Source organism: Liolophura sinensis, chromosome 7, assembly GCF_032854445.1.
Source record: "Liolophura sinensis isolate JHLJ2023 chromosome 7, CUHK_Ljap_v2, whole genome shotgun sequence".
Lineage (NCBI taxonomy): Eukaryota > Metazoa > Mollusca > Polyplacophora > Chitonida > Chitonidae > Liolophura > Liolophura sinensis.
The window spans coordinates 40,986,379-41,002,522 of record NC_088301.1 but is presented as its reverse complement, the minus strand read 5'-3'; the positions used below and the strand labels follow the sequence as shown (position 1 = coordinate 41,002,522).

The window sequence follows — 16,144 nt, the reverse complement described above, 5'->3', positions numbered from 1 at the left end:
GATGATTTATTATCATAACAATTGGTAGTGATTTCATGTTTCATGTCTTTTGATAAATATGATGCATGGTTTTCATTTCCTAGCCTTGCCGCCATTGGACCGTGCTGGAAGCTATGTCAAATAGACCTGATCATCCAAGTGCCATTTTAGCGTTAGACGCCTGCCCCTTCTCCTGAACATTGTGTGTTCCTGCATGGTAAAGACTTTACTTTTTTACAATTACATCTGGCAAGAACTAATCATGCTGCTTTTCAGCATAAGAAAAATTTGTTCGATTTAATGTTGCACTGTTCCCATTATGGTATGTTTACTAGCCCCGATAGAACAGTTGATGGAGTGTCCACTTCGAGTGGGGGTAGATCCAGGGTCAAACTTGGATTTGGTCACACCTGAGACCTTCAAAAAGAGGAAGTTGTAACTTCCTCCCTTGGCATTTGGCATTAAAGGGAATCGTGCAGTGACTGGTTGACCCGTATTCAGTATAATGGCTTGGGCGGGACAGCTTATTTGCCTTTAGTAAGTCATTTCACTGAAGCAGCACTAGATAAAAGAGTGATGGAATCCGTCCTGCAACAAGGAGGCACATTTACATATGCCTCTAAGGACTCCCTCGTCATCATATGACTGAAAAATTGTTAAATATGATGTTAAACCCCAAGCACTTACTCACTCACTGACTTTATGGCATGTTTAAATAAAATATTTATGTGGTGGACTTTCATGTTAAAGTCCAAGGTAATTTGCTATCATTTGAGTCAATGAATGCATACATGTACAATACTAAGTTTGGTAAAAAAGGAAAAGCCATGTATAAACGAGATCAGAGCAACCAGGTTAATTACATTTGTACATTAGTTAGAAAATAAGTTGTTTCAATCCACCTCCAGAATTTTGCCTTTCTGAAACTGCATCATTCTGGAATGTGGATAAGGTGAATTTAGGCCGATGTTACCAGTAGAAATTCAGAATTCCTTGCGTTTTGTTGAATGAGAGATTTCCAAGAAATTATTATTGAATGTACACATGTATATTGGTTGGGATTCATACTGGGAATTCTATCCCTTTTACAATTCAGATGAAAATGATGCATATTTCACAGATAAAGTGGCATTATTTAAAAAAAATAAGGTGAGAAAGGGGGGGGGGGGAGTAGAGTTAAAGTGAAAGACAGCACCTGACTAATGTTTATGTCCAGACTTACCATTCAAAGTATCTTAAAGTGGCATTAAATATTTTTTAGATTTTTTTCAACCCAATTAAAGTTTAGTAAAACTTCGTCTTGACACAGCTTCAGAATGTCACGAGGGTGAGATGACGTCACGTTTACTCCGTATTTTCCGTATAGTAGTCTAAGCAGTAATGTAGCTATGGTAGATGGAGTTATGGACTTCGGCGATGAAGGTCCAAGTGATACGTATAGTTTTCTCAGAAATTGGACAGACTGGAAGAATATTTCTTCCACTGCTTGAACTGTTGATACAGTAGGCCTCCTATATCATTTACAAAGAAATCAGAAACCATGTTAAAATAGCTTAGCTGCAGATGCACGGCCAGGGTATTCCTGGTTCAGATCGTAGCCTCCGGAGGGGTTGTGCTGGTGATTTTGATTCCTATTAAATGTTTACAACATTACAACAGGATTGTTCTAGAACTAGATCTATACTAAATTCTGAAACAAATGGAAATAAACCTAAGCACCACTGAGGCTGTATTTTATAAAAGAAAACAGTAAAAAAAACATCCCTTGTATGCGAGAAAGACTACCGAGCAGAATTTTAATTCTTCAGCATCTTCAGCATTCCTGATGAATTTTGCACTGACTCTAATATTTGTTATTTAGAAAATGCTGACTAAAGGGTAAAATGAACAACAGGAAGTGTGTTTGGGGAGATGAATGCAGTTTGGGCTGAGATGGTATGCTATTGCATAATTTGTGATACTCTCGTTTAATATTAATCAGCTTGTAAATCAGCTGATTTTACATCTTTGCCCCTGCCCCAGAACACTTTGTGAATGGCCCTTCAGCTACACGTAACTAAAGCGTTGTAAATGATCTCAAAATGATGCCTGATGCAGTAGTTCTGTGTTATTATATGTCACTTCATGGAGCGAATGGGTAAAGGCTACATCACAGCTTAGGCCGCGCAATCTGATAGCAACGTGCTTGATTGGATAAAATTCTCAAGAGGGCTGCCTCAACTCACACCAGCCATTTATGCAGTACTGTCATTTTGTTCTACATATTATTTGGTGAAATCACATTAAAATAATAATGGATAATACTTTTTAGAAAGCTTGAGTATCCTGCTTTGTGTTAACATGGTGCTGTCTTGTCCTTTAAAAGCTTATGCCTTTGAGTGTCTTACAGTGAGGAGGGATCCATAAAGATCTGGGACAGCGACAAACTACTGCTGACAGAGATCTTCCTGGGTGGAGCAGACCACCAGGGGGAGATAATCCTCAGCTCGGCCTGCTTCCTGAACAACCAGGGTGACCTCCTTGTGGCATACTTAAACCACATTTTCATAATAGATCACACCAAAGGTATGCACAGAAACTATTAAAACTTACATTGCTGTACAATTTTTTTAGATTTTCCTTATTAAAGTAGACCTGTAAATTATTGCAATGGTAGTCAGTACATTTTTTCATCAACTACGGACGTTGAACACTGTAAATATTTCTTAAATTACTTGTGTAGTTTTTTTATTCTTTTTTTTTTTCAGTTTATCCTAGTGCTGATGCCCCTGACCTTGAGGAAGGCTATTTTGACGAAGGTAGGCCTTCTCTTCCATTTGAATTCCTCACAGATACACTGCCATTAACAGTGTATTGAGATTGAAATAATGGTCAGTTAGATAGTTTAGTCTCCTGAATCACCAAGACACCTCATTATTTGGTACTTAAAACTGTTTCAATGGATGGATGAATCAGCCATTACATATATCTCTACAAATTTGAATCATGATTTCCTCCACTGATATCATTGAACCTGGTGAATTTTTACCATAATTATTGTAATTTCTGGGTAAAATATCTCTTTTCAGTGTGTAACAAAATTAAATATGTGCAAGAAATCACTGGTTTTTTTCAGTCATAAAGTTCAAAGACAGTTGAGAATTAGACTGAATGGCTCAATTGTTTCAGTTTGAAAGGATCCAGAATTTTCATTATAAAAGTTGAAGCTGGTGAACATGTATTACCCAGTGGTAACAGAGGTCAAGGGTAAGACCGGAGGTATTAGAATAATTCTGATAATAAAGGCTTGAACATTATTTGATGATTCATCACTTTTCGTGCAGAGTCGTTCGTGCTGGAGGATTCTCGGGTCCTTTACGATGATGCCAATGATGAACCTGATAGCATTGATCTTCAGAAGTACCTGGTAAGTGTGACATTCACAGCTCTTGTGGTACCATGTGGCTGTATCATTTGATTGCCACTCAATTTCACGCAAATATAACTTGTATAAGTCATCACATGAAAGATGCTATGAATTATTATTATTTTATGTTGTAGGTGCCTTTTAATATTGCTCTGTCTGAAGACTTTTTGGAAGGCCGCAGGACTATTGAACATGTGGTAAAGGAACCAGTGGAGAGTAATGATGATGAGGAGGAGGTACAGTCAGATTATGTGCATTAAATAAAAACATTTTACAACCAGAAGTGTTAAATGCACATAGTGATGCACATGATGGCATGATGGCTATCAGTTACGTATTAGACATGTTTGTATCTGTAGTTTGGCAGTTTGCTAATTTGTAGACTGCCCGGGTTTCACTGCTTGCGTCAATAAGCAGTCAACAAGACTTTCTGAGCCCATGAGACTGACTGTCATCGTAGATGTGAAAAATCCTTTATTGCTTTATATAAGGTTGAAATAAATAATAAAATATTTAAGTCAGTGCTGTGTGAAGTATGACGATTAATTAATCATGGCTGCAGTGTACATATAGTTCTGTGAGTTTTATCAAGCAATATTTGTGTAATGAATGGCAGTTCTCAACTATAGGAAGAATTTGTTAAGGTAGAGGTTATGCTATAATAGGCTGGTCCGTAACAGTGGCACTGGCAAGGAAGGATTCTGACTTTGCTTCAGGTAGTGTTGAATTATGCACCTAAGTGCAAAAACAGAGTGATTCAGTTGAAAGTAGACCCATCACCAATGGTCAATATTAAAGATGTTATTCAAGCTGGTTTGGCTACATGGTTGAAGACATTTTTTTGTCATTAATTCTAAAGTTGCTCATTTTGCCTTAATTTGCCTTATCTTAAAAAGGTGTCATGAGGATTGTGTGGAAGGCATAATGATATCCTGTTGGAAAAATATAATTTTAAATACCAAAATATTTTATGCCATTTATTTGTCTCTAAAAATGCTCTTTTTTGGTTGAAATTTTAGGTCATGTACTGAAATCCTAATTTTCACTTCTCAAAGGAAATTAATGTAGCACACAGGTACTTTTCTGTATAGTTCTGTCAGGATGTGTGCATTCTGATTCTGATTTTGTCTGAATGGCTACATTCTAGTACTGGCTTTTTCAGGAAGCCTGTGATTCGACATGTGGCCTTTCTAGTGCCCCATCAGATATCTACCTTTCACCTCTGACCAGCCCTCGTCAGCTCTCCACTGTTGATATATTGCTGTGCCCCAAGATGGATGACCAGCAGTTGAACATACAGAAGAAGAAAGTCACACCAGGGAAAAAATTGTCTAGAAAAGGTCAGTTTAAGAAATGCATAAGATACTAATAATTGGCTGATCGATTCATTGTGCATAAACATCTCACCTTGTCAGTTCATTTGTTTCCTAATACTTAACATATGTAATGAATTGAAGGTCAGAGGCATTCAAGTTGCTAAAATCTACTCAGTAATGAAGTTAAAGTAGATCCAGTGATGCACCTTCCAAACTGCAAATAGATGGTTTGATGTTTCCTGAATTGATTCCAATTAGTTTAAATGCCAAAGACGGAAGAAAAGCAACAGATTATGGTGATCAGAAAATCTACTCCACTATAATCGAGCCATCGTTGACCTCTTGAGGTCACAGCGGTACATTTGCTGCAGGCATCTGTGTGTACAACACAGAGAACAGGAGACAATTGCTATACTTTTACAGCTAATTTCGAGATTGAATCATGTCCAGGTGTGCCTTGCAACTCCAATAACACAAGGCAGGATACTGTAAACTTACATACATGGCCTAAAAATGCCACAGATTGAGAAAATAATCTCATTAAACATGCCTTTTGATTTAAGGGAAACTCGATTGTAGTCGTATGGGCCATATACCTTCTGAAAGAAAAGGCTGAAGGACGAGCCTTATAATATCCCCATCCAAAAAAAAAACAAAGAAAACAGAAAAGACGTCCAAATTTTCACTGCCAAAATGTAAAAGTTGTTTAGCTACTTGCTTATTTAAAACAGCAGGCTGTGAAATGAACTGTAGGGAGCCTTATAACAGCAGCGCTCCAGCTCAGTTCACAGCTCACCCACAGGCCACTATGCCTGCTGTACCTAGAAGCCCGTAATGCGAACCTAGACAAAAGTTAAATTGGCATGTTTATGTGTTGCCAGTCACTGTTTCCATTTAAAAGAATTCAAACCATAGCTGTTTTTGCAGGTGATACTTTTTTGAAACATAGAAGATTAGCTGCTTTGTTACTTTCACCGATGTTGGTGACAGACTATTGTCGTCACTGCAACTCACAATCTGCTGGCCGAACTGCGTGGATCCTCGTGTCGCAGCCGGTATTGCTTGACTTGACTATAAAACTTTATAGTGGACTACGAAATTACGCCAAATTCTCCACAGATACTTCCGTATTTCCATTGATATCCCATTCATGTCAGACAAACCAGATGGGAACGTGCTTGCATCATCAATGTGGCGAGTATGTGGGTGAAAATCAGTAATCATATCGCCCAGTTGCTATGGTGTACACGGTTCTACAGGATCTAATACAACTCTGGTAACCTATCTTTCAAAATATTCGTTGTAAAACTGTTTTAAACTAAGATTTCCAGGGTGTTAATTAAGAGGTGTACACATAGGGCCTAATTATAGATTAAGTCAGGCGATGGCTTCTGGAAAAGCTAACAGTGGGTAGGGCTGATGTATGGATTGGGCAATGCTTTGTCAATACATATTCCCAGCAGGTCTTACAGACACCCGGCCAGACTCCCCAGTTGGCAAGATAGACAAATGATCCAACCTTAATGGTCTTTTTTAAATGGAACTAGTAGGCATAAGACTTTTTTAAATGCAGTTTATAGATTAACATAGCATAAATATTGTGTTTAGGGAACATTTAGTGTGAAAATAAAAAACTTTTAAATAATACTAAAGTACAGGCATATGACTTACAGTTTAATGTTAATACACATTAACACATATGCTCAGACCTTTTCTAGTTCATAATGCCTCTACATAAAGGCACTTATATGTTATCATTCTAATATTAATACATGTTCATATTGTACAAAAAGTCAGAATTTGCACTCTTCCACAAACGACTGTTTACTTTCAGTTCGGCAAAAGTTTTTGTCAAAAGCACGAAAACAGCCTGAAGTGACGTGGGTGGAGATGCCTCAGTTTGGCTCCTCCCCTGGGACAACCCCCTCCCCATCCCTATCAAGTATTGACTCCCCCTCACCTAGGGCCTCATCCATCACATCAGACAAAGAGGTAGGCTTACTGAGTAATATTTATTGCAGTTAAATGAAGACTTGTAAAGGCTGCAAGCCTGGAATGAGGAATTGTTTTGTAACGTTAACAGCATTGCTCTGAACCATACTCTTTGTCCAGGCTTGAGTGGCAAACCTCAGTGAATACGGTTACTGTAAGCTCATGGTGGCTTCCTCTATCTGGGAAGGTCTACCAGCAACCTGCGGATAGTCATGAGTTTGCCCGGTGCTCTGCCCATTTTCCCTCCTCGTATAAGTGAAATGTTCTTGTGTGTGGCAGAAACACCAGTGAAATAAATAAAATAAATAAATGACAACGAAAATGACATGAGTAACATGAAAAACCTGATATGTTTAGACTAGTAGTCGGGTAGAATAGTATTCATTTTGACTTAACATATTAATGAACACATCAGATGTTTTCTTGCTTTAGATAAAACCAGCTTTGCCAGTGTCAATTTCCTTATTTACACTGTTAGTAGTTTAATGAAGAGTAGTTTAATGAAGTCTATAACTTGTGACAATTGCAGAAAATTTGTTTGACTTATGACTTCAGCCATTATTTACCAGAGCTTATAGCTGTTTTTGTCATTTTCATAGTTTTTTAGAACGAAAAAAAAAGTTTGTCATGTCTGCAGGGTGCAGTTGCCTCAAATTTTATATTTATTGTATTTTCCTATAAATGCAATTGTATTTTTGTAAATATCATTAAAAATATGTTGTCTGAATTCTAGAATGAAGAATGTTTACAAGAAGAAACACAAGGTAAGAAAGTTTTATTAACTTAATAATTATCTATTATTTTGCAATCTGAAATTACTGAAAACAGGAAAGAGTAATTCTTTGGTTTTGTAAGAAGTAGTTGTAGAGAGTTGTAAAAAGTGTAAGTTTGTACAGATATTAGCATCAGGTTGAAATTTAATAAAATATGCTTGTTTATATATGGTATGGGGTACCTTTAGCTGGTTGCAGGTGTAAACTTCTTTCTATAGTTGTAGAAATGCAGGGTGAGCGAGAGGATCAAAGCCAGGAAGGAGAAAATAAGATGGGGACAAAATCTACCAGCAGTACCCCAGCTAAGCAACCTGCCAGACAACCTGGTATGAAAATTCTCGAGAACGGTGAATTTTTACAGAGAATGGCATTCCAACAACCTGTAATTGCAGGTCTTCTGATAATGCAAGTTATGAACAGTGCATATCTGTACTGTAATAGTTAAACTTCATGAATGACATAGCTGGAAGTGTTTACAAATGTTACATGTAGTAAACATGATTGTGACTTTTGTAATTTTCATTTACTTGCCAAGTACTTCTTGTTTACTCAGGATGATCTAGTGGTTTACTCCAGGAACTCTTGTTCCTCCACACATCAATCTGACAGCCATCGTACAAGTAGAATACTGTAATTCCTCAACCTTTTTCTGTATGAAAGGGCAACTTTCAGAGTTATTTATGCACTTTTTAGTTTAATTTGTACAAAACTACTTCTGTTGGGTTTGCCAATTTCAGGGCTTCAAAAAAAGTGTATCAGTCAAGACAGAATAATGCCTTCAGAATATGCCTGAATAAACACCTTGAAAACATGTGAAAAGTTTGAAGAATTAAAGTATATTCAAATCAACTCAAGTGATGTTTGTTCAGAGACTTTGTATAAATAGTTTCAATGCTTAAACAGTAAAATCTGATTTCTCAATGTTTTCTTGCAAACAGCCAAGGTAACAGATCAGACATATGTGAAGTCTAAGTACTCGCTCGATAATATCAAGGTGGAACCCCCTAAGTGGGCCAAGACACAACCAGCACCTGTCCAGCCTAAGCCCTTCAGACCTTCCAATTACACCATTGCTCAAAAAACAGTGAGTAACTCCATACAGATATTGTCATTTTAGTATTTTTCAAGTGACGTATTTTGATTATTGGGCCACTTTTTCATTGTGAACTTTATTAATTTCTTATTAGAAAAACTTAAGTGTTGGCCTCCAAAGTAGGATTTTAAACTTTTAATGTGCTACTAAAAGTGCATTTTTATATACAAAACTTCTGGTGAAATACTGTAGTTGTATAAAGATCTAGCCACCAAGATGAAGACATCATAATTTTCTGTTAATGCCAACTAGGAAGCCACATCTCCTCAACCTAAACGAGAGCTCAAAAAGAAGCTGCCAAGTAATAATCGTAAAGTGGTGACGAGCGCTAGGTCAAGGTCCAGGCGAAAATCAGTAGCTCGAAGTGACTCTCAGGTGAGAAACAGTTGTGCTTTTAACTTTGGTGGATGCCGACAGTTCCAGTAGCTGTTAGATGACATAATGACTGGCAGAGCGGTGAATTCTATTTTGTGACAGTCTTTTGTTTTTTGTAATTTTCATGGTGTCGTAAAAAGCTGTGTTAATGGCAAAAATAATTCATGATTTAGTAAAATTAAGGCATAAAAGAAATGTGATCTGGGAATCAGCAAAAATTATTGTCATTCTTGTTGATACATCATAGATAAGTATAGTATCATAATTCAACTGCTCATGCCCGAAAACATTTTTTCTATTTTTCAGGTTTCAGGAATAAGTGAAGTTTCTAAGGATATGACAGCTCAAAGGGTTCATACCCCTGAAGTGAGTGGTGTGGTGGAAAGTGAAGTGTCTGGTGAGAATGGTGTTACACATGATGCCAGTGACATGGCTTACACAGGAAATGATGCTGCAAGGTGGGGTGAAGGTAGTCAAGAAGATGTGCTTGAGGCCAGCAAGGAAATGCTCACCCAAGAGGAGCAGAATGCAGATCTCAGGGATGATGCAGAAAAAGATACAGCTTTACCCAAATCAGTTTCGGCTTCATCTTCCACTTCTGGGCCTAGGCCACTTGCTTCCACTCAAGTTGTGCAAGGTGGTCTGTCCAAAGGTGTCACAGGACAGGGTTCTAGTGAGTTATTTTTTAGTTTCAGCACATTTTCATTATCATTGTATGAAATAACAACAGGAATTGAGTAAATTGAAATAGTTGGACAAATCATATTTTGTCTTAATCAATTATGGTTCAAAAATTGTTGAAGAAATGCACGTGATTATTTTTGAAACGTGTTTTTGTGTCTTGTAAACTTGTGATTGACATTGCCTTGGTGAGATTCATGAATAAGTACGTTTGGATTACATTCTTCGTAAACTGCTTATTACAGCAGCTGTATCAGAACAAAAAAAAAATTAAATTCTCAAAAACAGTGCGCGTATGGGTATGGAAATATGTACGTGTTCATTTGTCTATAGTCTAACCAGACCATTCAATACAGATAAGGTGATATATAGAAGCAACCATATTTCATGAAGGTGATATTAATGATGATAAAACTACACAGATGAATGTCAAACTTACTGCACAGTATGTGTGATATTAACATACATAGGTTGAACAGGCACACCCAAGGTTATTAAAACATCTGATAAATGTACTTTTTTTTTTGTCTTCAGAAGATCACTCTCCTGCTCAACATTCAAGACCTTCAACTGCTGGTCAAGGTCAGCATGATCAGGATGTAAGTTAAGGATGTAGTTTATGTATATATGTGTATGTGTTTCTATAAGTACCGATACTACCTTTATGTCTTTTAACATTGTAATATCATTTATTAATTTAATTTTCAAGTTTTATCAAAAATAATTGTGCAATTTTTTTGTCTTTCACTTGCAGGAGCTGTGGGCTATGTTTGAAAATACGCTTAAGCATTACAGAAGCCGACCAGGGTAGGTAATTTTCAGTTTTCCTCTCCATCTATCACACATTTCTTTCCAGTTTACACTGGATCAGCTGTAGGTTAGTCTCAGGAGGTTTGTCAGCTTCCTGGCCAGGTATGGCAGTTTGCCCTTGGATCTTCCATTTCTCCCTGTTATATACCTGGCATACTTAATGAGAAAATAATTTATGGCTCTGGGTAATATTGACCTCATCACTGTGTAATAATACATGTAATTTCTACTATGTGTTAAGTTCTTAATATGTAATTGGCCTCATATGTAACAAATAGTAAAAACTGAAAGAAACGGACAAATATTGTGTATAATTATTGATTTTATGTTGTGGTTTTCAGAACACCAAATAGCAGTGAACTTTGGTATAAGAATGCAGGCAACATCTTTGAAGATAGCTGGCATGAAAGAATGATTGAGCGGTAAGATAAGGTGCACAAAATGCATCTTTTTTTTCCACACAAGGTCTGAAATGACTAAGAAAGGGAAATGCATATACTCTATGATTTAGATGTGTCTATCCATGTTTAGATGTCACGATGAATGGAAATGCAATGTACATGCATTACACATATGTGTATCTTCATTTATCTCATCAACATGGGTACATAAGCATTTAATATTTGTATGTCAGTATATGTCTCTTCTTTAATAAATGTCCTTTAGAAAATGGAGATACATGTAAGGGAGCGAAAGTATATGTTGATACAAGCTTTGGCTCCAGTGAAGTAAATGTGCATCCAGTCACTATTTTTTAGTGACTGGATTTTTCAAGTGGAAATATTTATTCATTTAATTTAACTCAGTGAATATGCAATCACTGGATGGAAATATGAATTCATGGACTTCTAATGACACTGAGTGAAATGAAATAGGCACTCACTGACTTATACAGGAACATAGAGACCGAAAATATGCATTGATTGCTCTCAGTGAAGAGAAGTGTGTATGTGGTGACTTTCAGTGGAATGCATTGAAGAGATATATACATGTATATTGAGGACTTTTCATGGAACATTGGGAAGAAAAATATGTATTCATTGACATTTAATGGAATTCATTGAAGGGAAACATACATTAATATGCACCTGAAGATAGAAAATATTAGCTTTACTGGCAGAGTGAATGAAAACAATGTGACTCACAGGCAGAATCTCAGCTTATTATTAACAACTCTGCTGAAAAACGAATACTATTCACACTGAACCTTTTGATGTTTGAATGACTTTTCATGATTTTTTAATCATTTATGTCCACATCCACTGTTCAATCAGTGGGTTGTTTGTCACAGAACAAAAAGACATTATTTGTTTTTTCAGGCATCAGCTTTTGAAACTGCAGACTATGTTGAGGGTTGAAAGAGCTGCTCATAGGCGGAAAATTGAAGATCAGAGGCAGCAAGAGAGACGTCAGTCACTACACAGTCACCAACACTGCACCTCACCCAAGAGTAAGTGATATTCAGTATACTGAAGTATGGGGCCTCCGTGGCCAAGAGGGTGAGCACGCCAGCACGGCGCAATGACCCAGGAGCCTCCCACCAATGCGGTCGATGTAAGTTCACATCCAGCTCATGCTGGCTTCCTCTGTGGCCGTGTGTGGGAAGGTCTGGCGTCAACCTGTGAATTGTCGTGAATTTCCCCTGGACTCTGCCCGGTTTCCTCCCTTCATAATGCTGGCCATCATCGTAAAAGTTAAATATTCTTGAGTACAGTGTAAAACACAAATCAAATCAATAAATCAACTCACCAGTATGCTCTAGTGTAAGAGGTAAAGCTGACTCTGATTAAAGCAGTTTAATACACAGAACTGACAAGTTTCATCTAAGGTTGAACTCATTAGAGGTTAATATGTTCTAGGCACAGCCAACATATAAGTAAAAATGTAAGATTGTGTATTAATACATTCACAGACTGAATCACTTCAGCAGAGTATGGTGAAGCGTCTATAGCTTCATCTTTCTAACTTTCAGTAGCGTTTGCTTTTGGCTCCGTGGTTCATAGAACATTAATCTACAGAGCCATGCACCTCTCATAGGCCTTTCTGAACTGTCAGGCAGGAACAAGCAATTGACCAATCATAAGCAGTATTATTGCAACTAGGTCAACCGGATGTCCCACACATCGGTTGCAAATGTTCAATTGCTTTGTGATGTCATGATGTCACAATAGGATACCGACAGAAGTCCAAAGTGGGACGTATTATGTCATTTCAGTGTTGCAGGACATTCCACTGCAGCGCCAACAGCATGACGTCACAGTGGGTAGACAAAATACATCACAGGTGAAACCGCAGCATGCAACATGTTTTGCGTCGCACAACAAAAGACTTGTGACATGCAAGTCGTATTCGCACTGGTGCCACATTCTGTGAGAGGAAAATCTGTCGGTACCCCATTCCTCTCACCGGTAACGGAATGAAAAGTAGTGTTATCACTTGAAGGGGTGGTGGGACATTGAACGTGGTGGGTCCATCCATTAACATTAGTGCTAGTGACTCATGTAGATTGGCTGGCTAAAGATTGTCGCTAAAAATGTTCTAAATCCAACTCTCCATATGTAGGCCTTCATGCTTTAGCATTTTATATAGTTCGTTGATCCTGATTTTGTTTTTAGTGGGGGATGGAGATCCAGATTCAAGGCTACACATCTTCAACTGGTTTGGGAATGCTAACCGTGTTTCACAGGCATCAGGTCACCCTAGCAGCCGCTTACGCAGGCCAAAGACGGCTCATGCAAAACTCATGGGTGTAGATAAACAGGAGCTGAGTTCTGTACAGCCATTCAGGTAAGACACATGGACAGGATGGAGAACGCCCCTAATATGCTTCGACTTGGACAAACATAGAGACTAACTAAAATTTGGTTTTTGATCTTTCAGCAGTCAGTGCAGGAACGTTTTTTCCTTTTATTGGTTGGTGAATCATGAACTGCTAGATATTCATCATTTTAAAAATCCAGACACTCACATGCATTAAAACTTCCTTTCATAGATCTCAATTCATAAAGATACAAGTAAAAAACAGAATACAACAAATATATATCCCATGCTATATATCTGATTGGCCTCCATATCAAAATATGACAATATTTGAAGAAGTTATTGTACAGAAACCTGTGACCAGTGAGAATCGAGGAAATCATTATAGATGCCAAACATGTGTACTTGATTTAAGATTCCACAAAATAAATGCGTACACAGACTTCTCCATTACAGTGCCACTAATCATTAAACTGGAAATGACTCGGGAGCTCTCAAGTAAATACCGATAGATCCTGTTCAAATTGCTGCAATCATTGTTAACTTAATTCTTGATAATAACATATTTCAGTGGCAATGATCTGTGTTTGGTATGTTTCTGATATACAGGTTACGGATGAATAAGAGTTCAACGGAATTATCTTCAAAGTACTCTAGTGTTGACTTGGTCTCCTACGATCCCCGTAACCAATGGGCTGTACGTCCTCATTCCAGCAAGTCTATTCCAGCTAAGTGCAGGTGTGCTCAAGTTTCATGCTGGTTCTCTAGCCTTTTTCCTAGTGTTGTTCTTACTTGTCATTTTTTTAATTCTGGAGTGTATAAAGGCACATCAGCTTCTTAGTAGTGCAGGTTGATGTATTTACTTGATTGTTTTTTAGTGTCATACTCAACCATATTTCACCAATGTTTTTCAGCTTTATGGGCAGAGGAAACCAAAGTACCCATGTTAATGAATGTCAGGTCTTAATCTGTGGGTGCATTTTATTTCTTTTCTAGAAAATATGTCCTTGTTCAACCACCAAAAGAAGATGGCAATGTTGTGGCTTCACCGATGGTGGAATCTCTTCTGAGGAAGCGTTTTCCAAATCAACTTCACCCAGTCAGTAACCCACGAAGTAGGTCTCCAACAAATACATACCCGATGTCATTTTCAGCACTTATTCAGCAGATGTCTTCATAGCTGTCGTACACGCATTATCCATCTGTGGATTTCCACATTCATGGTGCCTCTTAGTAAGACTTACTTTGTGGCCACTATCCGATCTCATCTCCAGCAGACCATCACAGCTCCTTCATGTCATCAGATACATACACTGTATATGGAAGGCTGAAACTGTACATGGAAGTGGCCCCAGAACTATACTCTCCTGTTCTCAGTTTCCCTTACATTCAATAATAATATTTGATCCAAGCTAGCAAAGGATCAGAGGAGAAACCATAGACGTTACCTTCAGTATGCCAAGCTCTGACAACACCATACACGTCCCATTCATATGAGGTAGAGGATAATAATACCTTCTGGAGGTTTGTCTGAAGCATCATTCTGAGGACACACACTAGTGTCATAGCAGTGTGAATGAGGCTTGTCTGTAAAGTAAACCTGGTTTCCAACCTTTCAGAGTTAAAGCTATATTGTCCATGTGCATGTACAGATTTTGGTTGGGTTGGTCTGAAAAATGAACACTGGTTTTCCCCATGTTATGGTTTATTATTCCTGTCCATATGCCTGTCCATTGCATGGATCAAAACTCTGTCATGTTTTGTTGAAGACTAAAATAAAACTTTATTATTAAGTTTATTGCAGAATTTGTGTTCAAAGTTTTGAGTTTCTTTGCTGTGAGTGTGTTCGAATCGATGGAGAGATATGGTAAATTAAGTAATGTTTAAACAAAGTTGTAGAGACTGCATTGTGATAATTGGCATCTGCTGACGGGTCAGCGTGCCAGGAATTCCCTTTTGGGCCAGAACTCCGTAATGTAATGTACTGTAATAACAATACAATGAATATAATGTCATATCTGTCTTTTCTCCAAAACTCTTGAAAATGATGTGTTGGATAATCATCAGTTGTAGCTATGCCATGTTCTAAAAATATATGTACATTATGTGAAAACAATTCCATCCTCAGTTTCTCCATCCTCTTGAGAAATTGACAAACCATGGACATAAAGGAATGGCCACAATATGTAAAATTTGAAGCATGAACTCAATTTTACCATCAGTCTTCAGAGAACCACCTATACCAAAATCAAATCTACAAGTCGTTATCTTTATTAAACTCAAACTTAAATATAGATATGAATGTTAAGCAAAAAGTCATCCAGAGTTAGTGAGTGCTTGGGGTTTAATGTCGTACTCAACAATTTTTCAGTCATATGATGACGAATGAATCCTTAGGGTGTATGTAATATGCCTCCTTGTTGCAGGCCAAATTTCCACCGCTCTTTTATCTAGTGCTGCTTCACCGAGGACTTCCCTAAGGCAAGTAAGCCGCCCCGCCCCGAGCCATTATACCGATACGGGTCAACCAGTCATTGCACCATCCCCTTCATGCTGAACGCCAAGCGAGGAAGTTAGAACTTCCTCTTTTAAGGTCTTAGGTGTGATCATCCAACAGAACACTGAATAGTACATGTATATCTCAAATAATTTTTATCACAAGGCAAAATGTAAATAGTCTTTCCTTGATTGACAACTAAAATCTGGGTATTGGTATTAAACTGGCCTTGCTGCCTCAGATGGTTTACGTGATGACTTGCTAGAGCTATCAAGTCCTTGACCAGTGAGGTGTTGTGTTTGAATCCAGTTCTTGCTGTTTATGATTCAACATTAAGTTACAAGGATTCTCAGCCCCTTGGCAAAGGGTGGTGGTTTACTGGTTTCCAGCACCCATAAACCTAGTTGTCATCATACAAGTGAAACATGGTATTTAACATCAATCAACCGCTCTAAAGTTGAC

General features: G+C 37.8%; 1 protein-coding gene across 1 annotated transcript; it reads left to right on the top strand.

Annotated features, from left to right (window-relative positions):
- The first annotated feature begins 1,367 nt into the window (after positions 1 to 1,367).
- On the top strand, positions 1,368 to 14,950 carry LOC135470917 (uncharacterized). The gene is made up of 19 exons (XM_064749965.1): positions 1,368 to 1,407; positions 2,359 to 2,544; positions 2,727 to 2,777; positions 3,303 to 3,385; positions 3,520 to 3,621; positions 4,548 to 4,725; positions 6,536 to 6,693; positions 7,427 to 7,457; positions 7,685 to 7,792; positions 8,405 to 8,550; positions 8,812 to 8,934; positions 9,241 to 9,607; positions 10,150 to 10,214; positions 10,370 to 10,422; positions 10,767 to 10,847; positions 11,745 to 11,875; positions 13,041 to 13,212; positions 13,795 to 13,923; positions 14,182 to 14,950. The coding sequence occupies exons 1-19, from the start codon at positions 1,368 to 1,370 to the stop codon at positions 14,363 to 14,365; spliced, it is 2,388 nt and encodes a 795-aa protein (XP_064606035.1). The 3' UTR covers positions 14,366 to 14,950.
- Positions 14,951 to 16,144: the final 1,194 nt, after the last annotated feature.

Excerpts from the sequence above, each read along its gene's own strand:
- LOC135470917 (XM_064749965.1), top strand. The coding sequence starts at position 1,368 with ATGGTAGATGGAGTTATGGACTTCGGCGATGAAGGTCCAA. Across the intron at positions 3,386-3,519 it reads TTGATCTTCAGAAGTACCTG|GTGCCTTTTAATATTGCTCT; the intron begins GTAAGTGTGACA and ends TTTATGTTGTAG. Across the intron at positions 13,213-13,794 it reads AGTTCTGTACAGCCATTCAG|GTTACGGATGAATAAGAGTT; the intron begins GTAAGACACATG and ends TCTGATATACAG.